This window comes from Amphiura filiformis, chromosome 6, assembly GCF_039555335.1.
Source record: "Amphiura filiformis chromosome 6, Afil_fr2py, whole genome shotgun sequence".
Classification (NCBI taxonomy): Eukaryota; Metazoa; Echinodermata; class Ophiuroidea; order Amphilepidida; family Amphiuridae; genus Amphiura; species Amphiura filiformis.
The window spans coordinates 66290264-66308797 of NC_092633.1; the positions used below are offsets into that span (position 1 = coordinate 66290264).

At 36.7% G+C, this 18534-nt stretch overlaps 1 protein-coding gene across 1 annotated transcript; it reads left to right on the plus strand.

Annotated features, from left to right (window-relative positions):
• The first annotated feature begins 1434 nt into the window (after nucleotides 1-1434).
• Nucleotides 1435-17367, plus strand: LOC140155856 (vacuolar protein-sorting-associated protein 25-like). The gene is made up of 7 exons (XM_072178849.1): nucleotides 1435-1576; nucleotides 6909-7017; nucleotides 7716-7861; nucleotides 10311-10364; nucleotides 10984-11072; nucleotides 12500-12575; nucleotides 13556-17367. Exons 2-7 carry the CDS (start codon nucleotides 6968-6970, stop codon nucleotides 13669-13671), a joined length of 531 nt encoding a protein of 176 aa, XP_072034950.1. The 5' UTR covers nucleotides 1435-1576; nucleotides 6909-6967; the 3' UTR covers nucleotides 13672-17367.
• Nucleotides 17368-18534: the final 1167 nt, after the last annotated feature.

Sequence of the window (18534 nt, forward strand, 5' to 3'; positions counted from 1 at the left end):
TGAAAAGGTTGCCCCTGTTATGATACACGGAATAACATATCATTACGAAATTTCCAGTCAAAATGAGTGGAAAATACAGGAATACTGCTTAGATTGCAAGGTATGTTTATCTGGTTGACTAGATTTAATCTTGTCTCTCGAATACTGCTTGGACTTACCTCAGTCTACCAAATGTCTACTGGAAAATAGATACCATTTTTGGAAAGAATAGACTTTTCCCTCCAAGAAAATTTATAATTTTGCTACGATAGGGTCTAGTTTGAAAATTATTAGTGTTTCAATGTAAAATGGTGCGCGATCCGTGTCCCAGGAACTTATAAGGCCGTATAAAATTAATGTTTTGGTTCTCGTCCCCTCCCTCCACAGTTTCTGGGATTTGTCAGATTTTTTTTTATTTTATAGATTTTTCAATTATTTTAGACTTCGGAATGATTTATGAATTTTTCATACATATAGGCCTAAATAAGTTTATTAGAGAACAATGACCACTTCCAAGTCTTTTGTGTTACTCTAGGGGGTTTATCCCTCAGAATCCCACATTTGAAAAAAAAAAAAAGAACCTTATCGTTTCCTCGAGCACTGTTGGAAAAGACCGAAAACTACAGACAATGCTGATTTTACACTGAAAAAAAAAAAAACACCTCCCTCCCTCATCAATTCATGAAAATCCTCTGGACGAGAACCAAAATATTAATTTTATACGGCCTAATGTTGGTCTATGCCATCATTCCAGGCTTTAAAAATCCTCTGGACGAGAACCAAAATATTAATTTTATACGGCTTAATGTTGGTCTATGCCATCATTCCAGGCTAATGCGAATTTGATAGTATTAAAACCTGAGACGAATATAAAACAGACTAAAGTTGTTTACTTCTTACAAGTAAGTCAATTTTTACTTCAAAACGAAACAACAGTACAACACCACCCTAGTATTGGGAACACCGAGTCACGACACATGTGTAGGCCTAGGCCTACTATAGTAAGAATTCCAATTGAATGAACGCAGCTTTCAACTGCTGTACTCGATTCAACCGCGATCGTATATCGCGTATTTCAAACTACAACGCGAGCGCATGACCTTGGATACAATGCTAACCAATCATGAGTGTGTTGGCATGGTTAGATTCGCTTTCGCGTTACTCACGCACAGTCGCACACGCTGGCGTACATCGCGCAGTGTACGCAAAAATTCGTCACGCTATTGAAAGCTGCGTTCATTCAATTGGAATTCCCACTATAGTAATTTACTAAAGTATCCACAACCGCATCTCTTTTTAAAAGAAAGTTCTTGTTTAGTTATTATGCCAAAAGTGGAGTTTACACTTTTATCGCCGAGTCGAGCGATATATTATTGAGCAATGGAAACGACAGATTTTCCCAGACTTTCCAACATTAACACAAAGCGCTCCATTTTATTGGTCAAAAATCAATCGCTCATTACTCAGCGTCTGAGTGTCATCTATATCATGTCGATGTCATGTCAAAGGTCATTTTATTTCCTGAAAACATTTTGTGCATCGGCGGAGAAAATATCATTAGAATTTGCTGTATAGGAGTTACGTTTTGGGTAAAAAGGTAAATAAATATCTTATAATCTGAATAGATACATGTATAAGAGATATTTTTGAGCCCACACAGTTTCCACCAATTGTAAAAAGCTTTTTTGTCCAAATGATTATGTTGGTGTTAAACGTGTTCACCGTCCATGGTTCACACTCATGCACTGTCATGACTGTCACTCCATCCACTGGCACTGCACTGCATATAATGTAGTTCCAGTAACTGTCAGTGTTGTAGTCGAGTCCTCGTCATCCGAGTCCGAGTCCGAGTCCTTGGTGTCCGAGTCCAAGTCCGAGTCCGAGTCCCTGCCAATTTTTGATGTCCGAGTCCGAGTCCGAGTCCTCAATGTTCGAGTCCGAGTCCTTATGTATCAAATTCAAGCCCGGGGTTTTCACCAATTCTTTATCAACGTAGGCCTATTACTTAACCAGAATTTTAGTTCTATAATATTTTCTTGTAAATACATAATTTGCCAGTCCCACCTAGCATGCCTATAGTATTGTTTTGGGGCTGTGCAATAATTATGCGGAACCCAAGTAAGGAGGGGTGAAATTGCAAAAAATGCTTATCCCTCTCGGCCTGCTAAAAATCGCTTCCCCCCCTCCCGGCCTGCTAAAAATCTTTGCACCCCCCTTTGCACGTGCCATTTTTTGGGATCCCAATTTACAAACCTTAAATGGTTTAGATATAAGTCTATGATGCGAGCGCAGTGAGCAGGGAAATTTGCATATAAATGTAAGGGTTTCCGTACTGTTTTCTAAGCCTTAGAGCGTTTTATTTGAAAGGTATCCCATGTGTGCCAAAAATTGTTTGTTCCCCCTCTCGGTTTACCAAAAATTGCTTCCACCCTCCCTCTTTGATCGCACAATCAAACTTGCACCATTGGCACTGTACAAATAATTAAGAGAACACACCAGGTACCCATGGTACCACCACCATGTCCATGATGATCAATTGCACAGTTGGGAAACCACCAACCAACAGTACACACAGAGCTGCTCACATTACAACCCCATGCACTGAACTGACCAATCAGGTGCATGGATTTTCAAGAAAATTTGTTCTGGACTATGAAAAATGCTCATGCATATTACGTTTGTCCATCAACATTTGGCTGTCTCCACTTGTACTTCCTACACAAGTAGCTTGAATAAACCTTAAACTTCCGTAGAAAAACTTTGAAAATCTCAGAAAAACTTGTAATTTTTTACAAAAAGGCCTTGAAATTTGAGTAATGTTGGTTCCACTTACAGTTACGGTACATGTATTTCAATGGGATGTAATTTGAGCTGGTGATGTCATTGGGTTATAATGAGCTGTGGTTGATTCATTTGCATAAGTTGAATTTGTACAGAAGTTTGCTTGTGGATCGGTCAACAAATTCTTACCCCTAATTTTAACTTCCCCCATGCTCATAATTTTATGCAGCCCCTTAGGTAGCATACCTTGGAAACAGAATAGGCCCTACAATCACAGGCTCACAGTAACTTATTAGGCTTGTGTTTTGAAGAGGCAAAAGATGCACTATGACAATCAAAATATTACGTCACTACCAAACTTCAGGTGCCAAACTTAGGGGTGTTGCATCTGGCTGTAGGCCTATGCAGTATTATTCCGGGGTTGGGGGACACTCGTATATATGTAAAGGTCGTACGGGTATGTGCGGCGGTCAAGGGTCCCTTTTTCAGGCTCTCCGGCAGTTCCATAAGACCCACATTTGCAATCATGCTCCAGTTCATTGAGCCTAACACTAAATTGTAGCTCTTTAGCTCAAATTTGGAAACATTTTGAATTTGTTAGCTCCGATAAACAATGATAAAGCCTATAATTTGGCCTAATTTCAGTTCACAAACCTACACAAAAATGTTGAAATTTTAGTTCATCAAGCCCTATTCCCCGCCCTATTTTCCCCCAAATTAGTTCTTAGTTCCCAAAGTTCGGCATCGCCCACCCCTACCAAAATTTAACTTGAGTGACCCAGGATATTATTATTTATGTACATTCTAGACTTGTGTCTAACAAAGCAGTCATGTTAAAACAAACGATTATGATTAAAATCAATTTAACCAATTAAAGATATAGGCTAACTGAAAGCAATCTTGCTTTTTGGTTGTACTTTTATTTACAAACCTAATTTATTTGCATGCAAATTTAGTTAAATTAATCATGTGATCATTGATCAAGCATAAGAAGAAGTTTACAATGAACGAAAATAAAAGACCTAAAAGACCCTAGTTTGCCGGACATGAGGCGGACTCGAAGCCGAGTCGCCGAGTCCTTGGGGTCCGAGTCCGAGTCCAAGTCCGAGTCCTTAGCTTCCGAGTCCAAGTCCGAGTCCGAGTCCTTGAAAAAAGGACTCGAGTCCGGACTCGAGTCCGAGTCCAGAGTCCTCCAACACTGGTAACTGTAGCAGTCCTTCCATGCCTTCTGAGTGGGTATTTTCCTAAACGAAGTAGCAAATGTTTGTCTAGTAACTCGGTGATGACTGGTCTCCCCTTTGATGCTAAATTTGCTGAGGTCAATACAATAGCAATAGCTGCAGATTGGTTTGTAGCTTTGTAAAGATAAAAGAAGGATAAGACGGGCTCTCATGCGTCTCTCTTCTAATGTGGCCCAATCAAGCAAGGTCTAGCTTTCTTCTTCATGTAGGTATCCCAGGCAAACCTTAGTTAACACATTTGCTAGTCAGCGAAATTCGAGACCGGGGCCCAAACACAATGCATATTTACATAGAAATTTGAATTTTTTTTCAAGAACAGGTCGGTGAAGCTGAAGGAAACCTACATAAATATGTTTTCTATACTTCACTTGACCCAAATATGATTTTTTATGGTGATAATCAAGTCGCACATGGAATTTTAGAGGATTTTGATAGCAGTTCCATTAAAAAAGCTGCTATCGCCATGAGACTAAGATCTAGAAACACCCCTAAATGCCGTTTTGGGGAATTTTGCTAGCAGAATCTTTTTGATGAAAGTCAATCTTTGACAAGATGTAACTTTGTTACGGAAAGTGCTATGACAAAAATGTTTTCAGTTTTGGCTTTCTTTACTCAAGGGCTTTAATTTGATATGTAAAATGATGCAGTTTAATGGCAAATTTGAATTCACCTAGCATACCTACTTCATGGATGTAACACTACTTTCCCTGCTGCAGTTCCCTGTAGTGTAGCAAACCTAGCAGCACGATTTTGCACCGCTTCAATGCGATCAATGGATACTTGGTGATAGGGATCCCAAATTGTGCCACAATATTCAAGCTGCAGGCGCACAAGAGTCTTGTAGATAGGCAATTGACTTCACTGCTGTACTGCAGCTGGCCCAGTTCATGCAGTATCAGTAGTAGTTACCCGGAGTAGTTAACTACAAATGTTGAACGTTTGTGTACTTGTTCTCAAGTTGTAGCAGGTGCCATAGGATGTCTTTAGTGTAATTGTTTTCAAATTTCATTATAAATGTTGCAAAATATTAATATTGACAATAATTAACAACCTGTTTGACCTCTCCATATATTCATACATTGGTCATTGCTGACCTGTGTTTTTTCATATCAATAATTATCATATTTTGTGGTGAAAAATGATTACAAATGTGTAATTTGCAATCATTTTTTGGAGCAACGATTTCTTCTACTGACGGCTAAGTGTGTATGTGAATGCACATTAAACACATACAAACACATACAAACACACACAGCACCTGTTGGAACTCTCGGTCGGAGCTGTGAGTTTCAATTATTGGAACTGTGCTACACTACACCGCGTTTGCGACACCACTCATCATGCTCATGCACTCGCACACAACTCCATTGCTGTTGGTGGATAGTATTTTGCTCTGTCTATCCTTGTCGGTAGGAACCTTCATCAGAAGTAACATCACCAACTTTGATAAGCGTGCTTGGGTGGACGCGCTGCATTTACTATTTCAACACAGTCCCACATGCAGCACTGTAGCCTGTTAAAAAGTGTAGAGTATAAAGAGGCAAACCTAGTGGAAATTTCAATTAAATGAACACATCCTGTATAGTGTGATGATTTTTTGTATACACTGTGTGATGTATGCCAGCGTGTGCGACTATGTGTGTGGCCGTGCGTGTGCGTAAAGCGGAAGCGAATCCAATCATCATACCATGCCACCCAACAACGCACTCGTGATTGGTTATTATATAATAGTAAGTACTGTATATCCAAGGTTGTGCATTCAGTTTGTGTTGTAGTTTGAAATACGCAAAATACATTCGCGGTTGGATCGAATACTGGTTGAAAGCTGTGTTTATTCAATTGGAATTTCCTCTATCCTGTAGGTAAATATTTCTTGAGACTTGGCCAAGCTCGAACGCACAATGTACCTGGTGCGTCCATGTAGTGTGTGTGTACGTAATGCGCATGTGTTTATCGCAGAGCCACTGGTGTTCGGAGTGTTTGAACTTGGCCAAGAATGAAGAATTACCATGATGAAGAACAGGCTGAACAGCAGTTGTTTACATTTTGAAAGCGTGCACAAACACGGAAGTGGGGTTCTGATTGGCTGATTCAATCATCTGACAATCATAATACAATAAAATGAATATCCACTTGTATAATAACAACAGACGTGTGATCTGATTGGTCGATTACGCATCAAAATGTTGGTGGATGCAAACAAAGCCCCCAGGGTTTGATTTAGAGGGGTTTTGCATGCACAGATGCATGTAACATTGGTTCTGTACATGTCCCATTTAGATACATTACACATGTTTGCTGTGTCCCATAGCGTACCTACAGGTGTTGTCATCGATGAGTGGCAGCTTGTCGGGAACGACGGCATTGTTCATTCTGTTACCTATCTGAGTATAGTCTCTTGCAAGCCAGAGGAAAACATACATGCAGTAGAAGGGAAATTGCAGATGGCAATTTTGCATTTTGTAAATCATTCGCTGTCTTACTCTGGGTTTGTGAATGGATCAAAGATATACATTGTAGTGCTTTTGATAGCAAGAAAGCACATGCTTTGGTGAATCGATTATTATGAAACATTATGAGCTTTAGTCTGAGCTTTGGCGAATCCTCTTAATACTAAGGATTCACTGTTTTGATGTGGGGTTGCTGGTGCCCAGTCATTTATTTGTATGCCCATTTATGACTTACATTTTAGGACACCCTTGTGTCATTATATACGGTATATACTTAGAATTGATGTATTAAAATTTATGATGATTAATGTGAAATTGCAACAGTGGTGTAGCGCGAGTCATTTGATGGGGGGGGGGGGCACCAGCCATTTGGCATCTTGGCAGATTTTGATTGTAGTAAGCAATTATTTTACATTATGAAATGATAATGGAATCTCAGCTTACTTTTTTTCTACAGTGACAGGCTGGATAACCTTGTGAGTGTACTGCAGTATAACAATACCAAGAAGATTAATAATGGCAACATTTGAATATCCATGGCAGTATGATTTCCCACCATTTTTCACGTAAGTAGCAAAGGAATTTTATGGTTGACCATCAATCAGGCATAATACAACTATATTAATAGACCCAGATATTTTTAATTTGTTCCATTTTCAATAATTTCTTGTCATCATTGTCACTATATCGTACAAATTGTGTGACACTTTCAATATATTTTTTCAATCAACAAGTGGTAAATCAACATGAAGTTGATGCTCATCCCATAGCTTATTGATAGGCTACATGAGAGATATACCTGCCACATATTAATTCTGTAAAATGTGCAACATTATAGTCTTTGTCCAGACTGCCTTCAATATGTCCTTGAACCAAGGTTCAAAATACTTTTTGTAAGGTATATGTTGAATAGATTTTTTGAGTGGCAGCCCTTGTGTGTACGTGTTCCCTTGACAAATGTTTTGCATGGGGCCCTATTGGGAAAGCATATTGCCCTTAGTCTTAGTGTATTTTTAGCCCTACTTATCCTACAGCGGTGTTGTGACATGAAAGCATGCTGAATGTTCTAAAAATATGTCGCGCAAAAACAAACGCAGGTCAAAAGGTTACGCTGGACACAGCTGCACAGAATCGTATCTCTAGATTCTGGTGGTAATTTGGACACACAAGTTACCTGGAAATGTCTCAGTCATCAACCTGAATAATGACCCAGTCACCATGAATGATTCAACTCTATCATAGATGTCATTTTCTTTTCTTACAGATTACAGCCCAACACAGAAACTCGCAAGAAGCAGCTGACAGCCTGGTGTGACTTAGTGTTAGCCTATCACAAACACCATAGATTATACAGTCTAGATGTCAAGGAATCACAGTCTAGTCCCCTCTTCTGTAATGCTAAAATCAACAGTATCCTTTCTTCAGTAAACAGAATTATCTCCTTACCGCATATGCGCATCATGCTACTAAATTGTGTATGTGTGAGTGTTTTCACTGACAAACGTGGACCCACAGCAGCGTGGACGTCCACGGTCGTAAGAGAGCGGCAGAGTGCGCTTCATGCCGTAATAATGTATATGGGGTATAGGTCCCCTATCGTTGGTGTAATACCAGGTCCATACCTGCCAACTACTCCGATTTTCAGCGGAGTTACTCCGATTTCGAGTTTTAAACCCCGAAAATCGGAGTACTCCGATTTTCTGAAGAAAAAAAATTAAAATTTTTTTTTTTTTTTTTCTTTTCCAAAGTTTTCGGCGACTTTGGAGAACCACTGGACCTATTCTGAAGTGCTAGGATCATTCACAGTTAATTTGAAAACAATTGGAAAAAAATTACAAAAAATTTCAGTTTGTTATCCTTAATATGCAAACCACTAACTAATGTTTACCTCTTCATCTAGCACATATTATAAATGCATGGAAAACCAATGCATGTGTAATAATGTGATAGATGAAGAGGTAAACATTAGTTAGTGGTTTCCATATTAAAGATAACAAACTGTAATTTATTTGAACATTTTTTCCAATTTTTTTTCAAATTAACTGTGAATGATCCTAGCACTTCAGAATACGTCTAGTGGTTCTCCAAAGTCAACAAAAAAATTTGACATGTTTTTTTTAAATGTTTTTTTTTTCTGAATTTTTAACTTTGTATTGTGCATCATATCAGTGTCCTATCAGTCACGTAGGCCTTGTTATAAAAAAAAAAATCGCTTCAACGAATGATCGTTATGTACAAAAGTATAGGAAACTGCATTTTTAAAAGCACATTTTCTATGTGAAGGAAGCATATTTTTCAAACTTGTAAAAACAGGTCCCAGAATGTCTTTTCACATTTTTTCAAAGGTTGCAGTCATCAAATAAGTGTTGAAATTGTTGCCAGATATGGAGTATAAATCCCTCCTCAAATGCAAACCTTCAGAATAGGTCTAGAGGGTCTCTAAAGTCGCCAAAAACTTTCAAAAAAATTAAGAAAAAAATGGATTTTTAAAAATATTTTCACCTTTGTATTGTGCATCATATCAATGTCCTATCAGTCACGTAGGCCTTCTTATCAAAGCCAAAAAATTGCTTCAACGAATGATCGTTATGTACAAAAGTATAGGAAACTGCATTTTTAAAAGCACAGTTTCTGTGTGAAGGAAGCATATTTTTCAAACTCATAAAAACAGGTCCCAGAATGTTTTTTCACATTTTTTTCAAAGGTTGTAGTCATCAAATATGTGTTGAAATTGTTGCTAGATATGCAGTATAAATCCCTCCTCAAAGTGTATAAAGCCATGGGCTTCATTTTCACCTTGTTCTTTATTGTTGTTTTTCTATAAAATGTGTCTTCTGTGAAGGGGCTTATAAGGGTTTTTACAGTGTAGAAACCCTCTAGCTTTAAGGGGATTAGCCCCTCAACCCCCACCGGGGTTTGCCCCTGACCCCACAGGGGCCCTTGAGCGGCCCCTGGACCCCCCGCCGTCAGAGGCGATACTACGGGCGCTTCGCGCCCTACGTTCGCCATGTACTCTGTTTTATAGGTTTTCAATGTTGGCAGGTATGCAGGTCCACGATTTTACAGTTATTAAAATATCATATCTTACCACAAAAGTCCACATTTTCAATAGTGAAATGCCAGTACGTAGTGGTCCACGGTTATAGGGTCCAGGTTTGTCGGTGAAAACGTGTGTGTTTGTTGAAATAACTTGAAAAATCCAACAAAAATATGTGCTAGTTTATGTGCAAATGCGGAAAACTCAAATGCAGAAAACCCAAATTTTGGACCCATAGGGAAACTACGCAACCAATTAAGATTTAACTACAGAGCTAAATAATGAGATGATAAAAGTATCCATTTGTCTCAAATAGAATTGCTAGCTGTCACAAATTTGGATCCTAATTTTGGTTGCATTACCTCAGTGGTTAAAAAAAATACCAATTTCTAGAAATCTGTCAAATCATTTCTACATGGAGAAATCAAGACATTTGCAAATTAACATGTTGACTTACTTAAAAGTAATATATTACTATGTGGTCTTTGGAAAATCTTTTTTTCCACGGGGCAAAGATAAAAACAAATTCTCAGTGGGCATCATTTTGGCCCTGAATTACCTGACACTTGTGTGCAAAGTGTGCAAAATTGATCAATTTCAGTCCCAAATAAAGGTGAAATTTGTGTTTACCCAGCCAGTTTTAAATTTTACACGATTTAAGGGGGTGGGAGAGGTGAAATTTCCTTTGGAGTGGTTTTAGGGATGTTGAAATTTTCTTTGGGGTTGAGTTCATTTAGTATACTTTGACTTTGGTCATTTTATTACATGTGCCAAACAAAGTAGAAGTAGCAAATCTTTGTTGATTTCCTTAATTTTGTTCAGGAAAACTAGCAGCAGAAGCAATATACTCAATATTAGAAGAACTGAGAATAAAAGGTAAGCCCTTGATAATTAATGGACCTGTGATATTTAATAATTGTTGCAAAAATTAGGGTTGTGTTTATAGTAGAGTTTGTTTATTATCCTATATAATGATAAATATTTGTATTAGGGATTAGCAATCATCATTAATATATTGATTGTGAAATTAATATTTTTATTTTTTTAAATTTAGTATCAAATTTTGAACAAATAATTTGTTCAAATTAAATTCAAATGATTGTGGCCAATGATGGACACATAATATGAGCAGCAGTGTTATGAGTCTTATTTTTTCCGCCTTGTATAAGCCGAACAAACTTTACCATCTCCCACTGTAGCTACAACCCTGCTAGGGCATACCTTACAGAATGTTTCTTACTACTGTAAGCCATTAAGAGACTGGGATCAGTACTGTAGTTGTGTTGAATCCTGTAGAAACATGCATATATTTTGTTAGATAAGACATCAACAATTCTACATTGAATAACATAGTTATACCATATAGAAAACAGGAATAAAAATGAAAATATAAACAAACAAATAAACAACAGTGATGGATCAATGCAAGCAACAAAGAAGGGCAGAAACAAACAAACAAGCCTAAATTGAATGCAATGTTTTGTTATTATTTTAGGTAATATAGAGTGGACTGATAAAACAAGAAGTAGATGTACAGTTATGTGGAGGACACCAGAAGAATGGGGTACTTATATATACAAATGGGTGAGTTTCAAGTTATCAGAGACTTTACTTAGCAGTCCTACAGGATATGGACAAATCACATTTCTAACGTCTCATCCAGAGCAGGACAGAAGCTGGGCGCTCTGAGGAGAGTTGCAAATAAACTTGATGTCAGAGGGAGAGCAACCGTTTACAAGGCTCAAGTTTGCAGTGTGATGTTTTACTGTACCCCTTCACTCTTGTTGTCCCTATACTTTGATCAGCTCGTAATCGGTGGGAATTGTTAGGCTTTTACCATGTTTACCACTACGCCGAAAATTAGTCCCGACGTTAAAAGTGATATAGTTGATCCGTTTATCTATATTTTGCATGTTAAAGAAAGTAGACAAAGTGTATGACCTCAATGAATAACTTGTGATGCTTCTGCCGAGATGTCACAAGACAATTCGCAATATAAAATATATTGATATTAATTAATCCGCGATGTTATAAGGCCCGCCTATTACGAGCTGATCAAACTATAAGCTGCTGTGAACCACTGATTGGTCCATGAGGTTGTCTTTTATAGTGCTGTGCCTATGTAAGTTCTTGACCTGTGTCACTCCTCATAGGCTTTTGTTCACTCTAGCATTTTATATTTTAAAAATTAAACCACAGACCACAGGAAAGACCAGGCCTATCAAAATTGATGACAGTGGCTCTTGACAAATTTGTAAAATATTTTGTGATACTTAGTGTGTTATAAATAAAACTTCAGTTGTAGAGTAGAATGATATTAAGACATATGTGATGCGATCAAGCACAATCAGTCAGTACTCGGAAATATTAGATTTTCAGTTTCTTATAGGATAGTAAAAAACATTTACAAAGCTGTATTTTGCAGAAAACCCCATTGAAATTGAACAACCATTTCCAAAGATATGAGTAATTAAGGGGTACTACACCCCTGCCCAATTTTGTGCCTATTTTTTCACTTTTCTCAAAAATTATAGCGCATTTGGGACAAGTAAGATATGTATATTATAGGGACAAGTACTACAACTACTGCACTGGAAATTTTATTTCAGCACAGACAACAGTTGTGGAGTTACAGCGAAAAATGAGTGAAAACCAATATTTGATCAATAAATCAATAACTACTTGCTTTAAGTTGCTGAATTTTCAGTACAGTAGTTGTAGTCCTTGCCCCTATATTATACATATTTTACTTGTCACCAATGTGCTATAATTTTTGAGACAAATTCAAAAATAGGCACAAAATTGGCCAGGGGTGTAGTACCCCCTTAAATAGTTTCCGAAACAAGAGGAAACAACAGGAAATATTTCCTTTGTATGGCTATATCTCAAAAATAAATATTTCCGAGCTTCAACTGATTTTGCTTCATCGCATCACATATGCTTCACATAGTTTTGTTCAATGTGAGGCTATAAAATGTAGTTGACTTTGTCGTTGTTTTGTATTCATGCAGGCATTTAAAAATGGAATGGTGAATACAGTTTGTACATTATATGAACTCGCAAATGGTGATGATACAAAAAATGAAGGTAAGTTACCTAGTTTATTCTTTTGATTAGATTACAAATTTACACTTGGCAGTATAAAACTATCTTTAGCTTTCAAAGTAATTGAATGCATGAGAATCCCATCCAAACACAAAGTGTAATGGCGTAGCAACTGGCTGGTGCACTAATCTTTGTCATTTGAACTACAACTAACTCATATTTAGGCACTTTAGAAATATCTCCCTTTTTCCTTCAGTTTTCACATACACTACAAGATTCTTATTGTGGCCGCTTGCACAGGTACATTTGTACGCCATCGCCAAGGTACATTGTACCTGACTGGTGCACACAAAGTACCAATATAGCACACAAAGTACCAATATAATCCACCAACAGTGGTACTGCACTGGTACTCCTCTGCCTGGTACCGCACAGTTTGGTACTTGGCGATGGTGTAGCTGTGCAGGCAATTCCAATAGGAATCTTGTAGTGTATGTATTCAAGGTATCCATTTTGTTCTGATTTATTATCCAAAATGAAGTGTTATTGTTACTATGGAATCACACACAAGTTGTAGACAGATCAAATATATAACAACAGTGATTGGGTAGTATGGAACATGTGACAAGGGTAATTAATAATGTTCATTGATTAGGCTATTGAGGCCTTCAACTAGAAGTGAGTTCTGCTATAAGTGAGTTTGTAGGTACTCATAACAGTATCCTTTTGTATCATTAATTGAGGATTGAGTCATCTAGCCCTTTTTTACACACTATATACTCCGAGACACCATGCTATATCCCAGCGACAACTCACAACCCACAGCAGTTTATGCAGTTCTCGGGGTATAGCGTGTCTCAGAGTATAGCGTGTAAAAAGAAAGAAAAAAGGGCCTGTGGTAGAGCTAGAGTAATTGGACTCATAACATCTATGTTGTTTGTGTGTAAAACATTACCTACATCAGGGTGAGCGGTTGTATGGAATGAATGCATTATTAAAACAAACCCCTTGTCTGATTTCAGAATTCCATGGATTAGAAGACTGGTTGTTAAAGCGAGCATTAAGAACACTAGAGCGACAACGGAAAGCAGAACTTATAGCTTTTGATGGTAATGAAGGTGTTAAATTCTTTTCATGATAATAGTGCCTCTTTTTATTTTATGTACTTTTATGTATAAAAATTAACTCATGCAAACTTTGTGTTATCATATTTGTATATTATGTCCATAATGTCTTTATTGTTAAGAGTTGGTAAAAACTTGATTACAGTTAGCATAGGTTGTACTTTTCTTTCCAAAGTTATAATGTACACTTTGTTCAACTTAAAAATGGCAAGACTTAAAGCATTGTGGATTGATATAGAATCATGTGCTCTTAGAAAGCGAGAACCAATCAGAGCAAATGTTAGAAAAATGTGAACCTTGCATTGATTGTGTATAATGCACAGGTGCGCACTCCGTGTACTATGCGCAGTGCTTTCAGACGTGTTCATATTTCTTGCGGGTTGATGCATTTATATTTGCTTGTATTTTCCAACATTTTTTATCGCAAGAATCACAAGATTTTTTTCACATGTATGAAATAGGTTTATAACTACATATCACTTGTTGCTCAAGAAATTTTACTCACTTGTATTGAGATGTTGATGAGTCTAATGTACTCTACCCTTCGGGGCTCATGCATTAGACACATCAACATCTCAGTATGCATGCATTATTTTGTACAATTTCAATCCCAACAAGTGATACACATTTATTAACCTACATAAATGATGTGCACAAAGCTGGCCGTAGCACCTATTTTGTCTGTTGGCATGACGTCACTCGGGATAGATTGTTTAATCACATTGGTTGTTTTTGGCTGTTCCATCTCGCACCCTCTGACAAGAAAGGAAAGCTTACTTTTGCATTCAATGAGCAAAATCACAAAACAAGAATAAAATAAATATCTCTTGGTGAAACAATTTCAAAAGTTTGATTCGTATCAAGGGAATCTACTTCTGATAAATACAAAAGAAAAGGCAAATTAGTGAATTTTATGTGAATTTACACGAGTATAGGTTTGAACTCTATTAACACACACAGTAACAAAAACTGAATAATTGTTGCCATTTATAAGTTGAACAAAGTATAGCTGTGACAATGTTGATGCAACTGACACCCTCTCTTGAGTTGATCTCAAGCCTCACTCAAAATGTAAATGACGTGCATACTCCCACCTTCATTTGACTCAGGCTATGCCATCTCAAGAGGGCTTTAGGAACTGACACAGTTCACTCAAACTGATACACCTGTAATTGAGTGCTTGTCAGCACACTCAGAAATAATTAGTGGTCTGGTTTTCACATGTTAAACGTTTTTAAAAGTTTAAATTTGAAACCTGATAAATAAGGAGTTCCAATTTGAAACTTTGAATTATATGGCAACAATATTAATAATTGTTCTCTAATTGTATATTGCTATGTCTTGTACAAAGGGTTGAATGAGACATTTAAAAAGGTGCCGATTTAAAAAAAAGAAAGAAATTGATCCCTTAATGGGTGAAGGTGAAGCGATAGAGTGGCAATATTGCAAGGCCTTCAAGTGAGCTATGGAAGGTGGTATGACAAGTGAATTTACAGTGTTATCTGTACCAAGTAAAATTTAAAGGAAAAAATTGTAAATTTTTCTATAATGCTGTATTTCATAACAAATGTTAAGCGATCAAGTAAAATAAGTCATTCATCAAGTGAAATCAGTCATTTTCATATACGTCATTCTTACTAAAAATTGCATTGTTGGGGCGTAACCTTTCCTGAGTATATGAATGATTGTCATCTTGCTGAAAACGATTGCATGTAAAGTGCTGAAATATGTGATGTGATGTGATCTGTGAAAACCATGTCGCACTATCCTATTTTGTTTTATAAAGATAATAAAGGCTAAAACTCTTAACCATTTCTTCACTTTTTTCAATCCTCCTTTGCTCTTAACTTTTGATATTGAAGTCACAGGTACAAAATGAAAACAGTTCTAAAAGTTCAGGTCTGCAAAATTAAGAAATTAAAAATGTCTCCTTGTGAAGGGTTTCACAGATCACATCACATATGTGAACATTTCTGTTGTGGTTGTGTAAAATGCTATGGCCAGGCAACTCATAAGTTGGGCTATCAAGTTGACTCAGTCAGTGAGGCCCTAGACATCTGGTGTACCACGATAAGAGTTTTGTCTGAAATTCACCTGGACTAAGAACCTACTGTTAATTTAGTCAGTATACCCATGCCAAACTTGGGAGCTGATCCTGGCTGCAGTGATGGTAAATTCTAGATGTAGGCTGATTTCAGGTGTTGCACCTGAATATAGCTGGGTCCTTGATGCTAAAATTGTATCTAAGGTGTATCTTGGGCCGGGGTACTCAAGTTTGGTTTTGGTAGGAGTGTGCTGCTGAGAATTTGAAAGTGGACGATCAATATGTAACATAATCAAGAGGAATGAGTCAGATGTCGATTAATATTGATTTTGAGATATTGGCAAAAACAGTGTTCAAATGCTTTTGTCTTATACTGTTTTCGGCCATTGAGAAATTGCTCATAACTCTGTAACCAGATGTCCGATTTTGGGTTTGTATCAAAATGTAGCATTTGTAAACTGCCAGATAATGATGTAAAAAACTTCTAATTGAAAATTGTTGACATGCGACTCATTCCCCTTGATCATGTCACATATATACCAATTTTTCAAGAAATTTGGACCCATCAATATACCAAAATTCAAAATTTTTGGCTGAATTTTACCAAAATTGTCTTAGTTTTGACCAATTTTGCCAAAATTTGGGCTAGATTGAGGCAAAATTGGGATATTTTCCTAAAAAATTGAAAAAAATTTCGAAAAAAGGAACCATCCATATACCAAAATGGCCTAGAAAAAGGGGTTCATTGATATACCAAAAGGCTGAAAATGCTACCCATGTTGCGGCACGTCCCCGTATTGTCATTTGTACTGAGTATCCCCCGATCTTGGGCCAAAGTGGTCAGTGACTTTCAGAGCTTTTCAGTATAAAACACATTGATTTTATCATTGTACATGGTTCACAAGACATTAAGTCTCCTAAATATTGATATACCATATTCTCTCTAATGCCTCCATAATTATAATAAATGCAAATGCCCCCATCTTTTTTCAAAGAAAAAGTGACCAAAATGCAGAAATTCCTGTCCCATAGCATGCAGGCCCAACATTGTAAGCATAGTAAGTAATCATGATATTGGACAAACCCTATAACTTAAAAATTTCCATCAAATTCATTGCCACATTCACATTATAGTAGACCGTTCATCTAACTAAATACATCCCGTTCTTGCAAAAAAATGCATTTACATTTTACAAGTTTCACTCACAAGTTTTTTTCATTAAAGATTCACTTCTTCTAAATGCCTTCCTTTTCGAAAATGTTACACCCTGTGGTGATGTTAAATAGAGAAAATATGGTAAACATAAAAACACCATCATTTATTCTTTTGTTTTAAAGTGTGGACAGCAGATTGTAAGTAAAGCCTCATAAAGTCAACACATTATGCTGCCTTCAATCATTTTCACTGAAAAATACAGCAGTTTGTGTGAAATTTCGTGCATTTACAAAAATTGCAATTTTTGCTTCAGGCTTTTATGGATAAACTTGTGTTCTTATAATTGTGCTATCTACAGTAGATGACACTATAACACAATGGTCATATGCACTATCTACTATAGATAGCACTAAAACACATTGTTCTTATATGCTATATACTGTAGATGACACCATCAGCCTATCCATGTGGTAGTATACAAATACCGCATGGTTTGAAAGGAAATAGGGGTTTGTCTTGAGTCACTGAAATTTCAGTGTAGTAATTGGATTCCTTGCCCCAATAATATGCATAACTTTTGTTACCAGTGTGTTATTATTTTTTGAGAAAAATGCACAAATAGTCACAAATTTACCACAGGGGTGTAGTACCCCCTTAACCACAATAAAGTTTCTTCAATTGTCATTTTTGAATCCCAGCTGTCTTGGAACAAAGTAATCAAAGAATAAAATATTGAAGACTGAAGAAAGAAGTGGTAGTATATTGGTCACATTTTGCCATTTTTGCCAGTTATGAAGGTGAAAATTTCAATCTGAGTAGAACCTCAACTCTATACATTGTGGTTTGATGAATTCAAGCGTGTGAAAATATTGGATCCATAACATAATAATGATAAAATTGGATGCTTATGCCCAATCTTTAAGGGAAGGGGTATGAACGTTTGGACAGTATTTATTGTGGGACATTAGAGCACATCAGACATATCGAATTGCATTCTGAATACGAAGAATGTCCTTCTGATATCAAATAATTTTGATTTTTTGAAATTCGCAATGTAATACACATTTTATGGAAATCATTAAAAATTGATATTTTTGATATTTAACAGTACTTGAAGTAAACTTTATAAATCTGATGATTTATACTTAAAGTGTAGGTGGGATGAAAAGCCGACGATCAATTGAAAAATTATCGTGGTGTTCTATGGGGGATTTAATGTCTTCATAAGACATCAAAGTTAGTTGCTCTATCTAGACAACGAACTTGGCTGATTCCAATTAGGTGTAATCCGAGGTGTAAGTTGGACATTGTGTAAAAATTACAAATATGCCAAAATATTAGGTTTGAAATTCGTGCATCTCATGATTTGATATGTGCACAAAAGCTCATATGTTGTCGATAGGGGAGGGGTCTAGTCCAATTTAAAAAAATCGTGAAAATCTGTGTTGACGTTCCTTTATTTGATATATATTCTTGAACTTTTAAAAATTAAGTTTGATATGCTTTATTTCATATTGAAAGCTACTGAACTTGAATGCAATTTTTAAAAAAGATATCAAATCGAATGTAGGATTAGGCCTAAATATGCATTATGAAATACTTAGCAACAAGAAATAAATCATAAAAAAAGTCGGCCTTCAAGCTGACATTCATTAGGCCAAATTATTAAAGACAAAA

What these genes read in the sequence shown, in the direction of transcription:
- LOC140155856 (XM_072178849.1), top strand. Translation starts at nt 6,968, where the DNA reads ATGGCAACATTTGAATATCCATGGCAGTATGATTTCCCACCATTTTTC. An exon ending in GATTTCCCACCATTTTTCAC is followed by an intron (nt 7,018 to 7,715) that starts GTAAGTAGCAAA and finishes CTTTTCTTACAG; the next exon opens with ATTACAGCCCAACACAGAAA. An exon ending in GTACTTATATATACAAATGG is followed by an intron (nt 11,073 to 12,499) that starts GTGAGTTTCAAG and finishes GTATTCATGCAG; the next exon opens with GCATTTAAAAATGGAATGGT.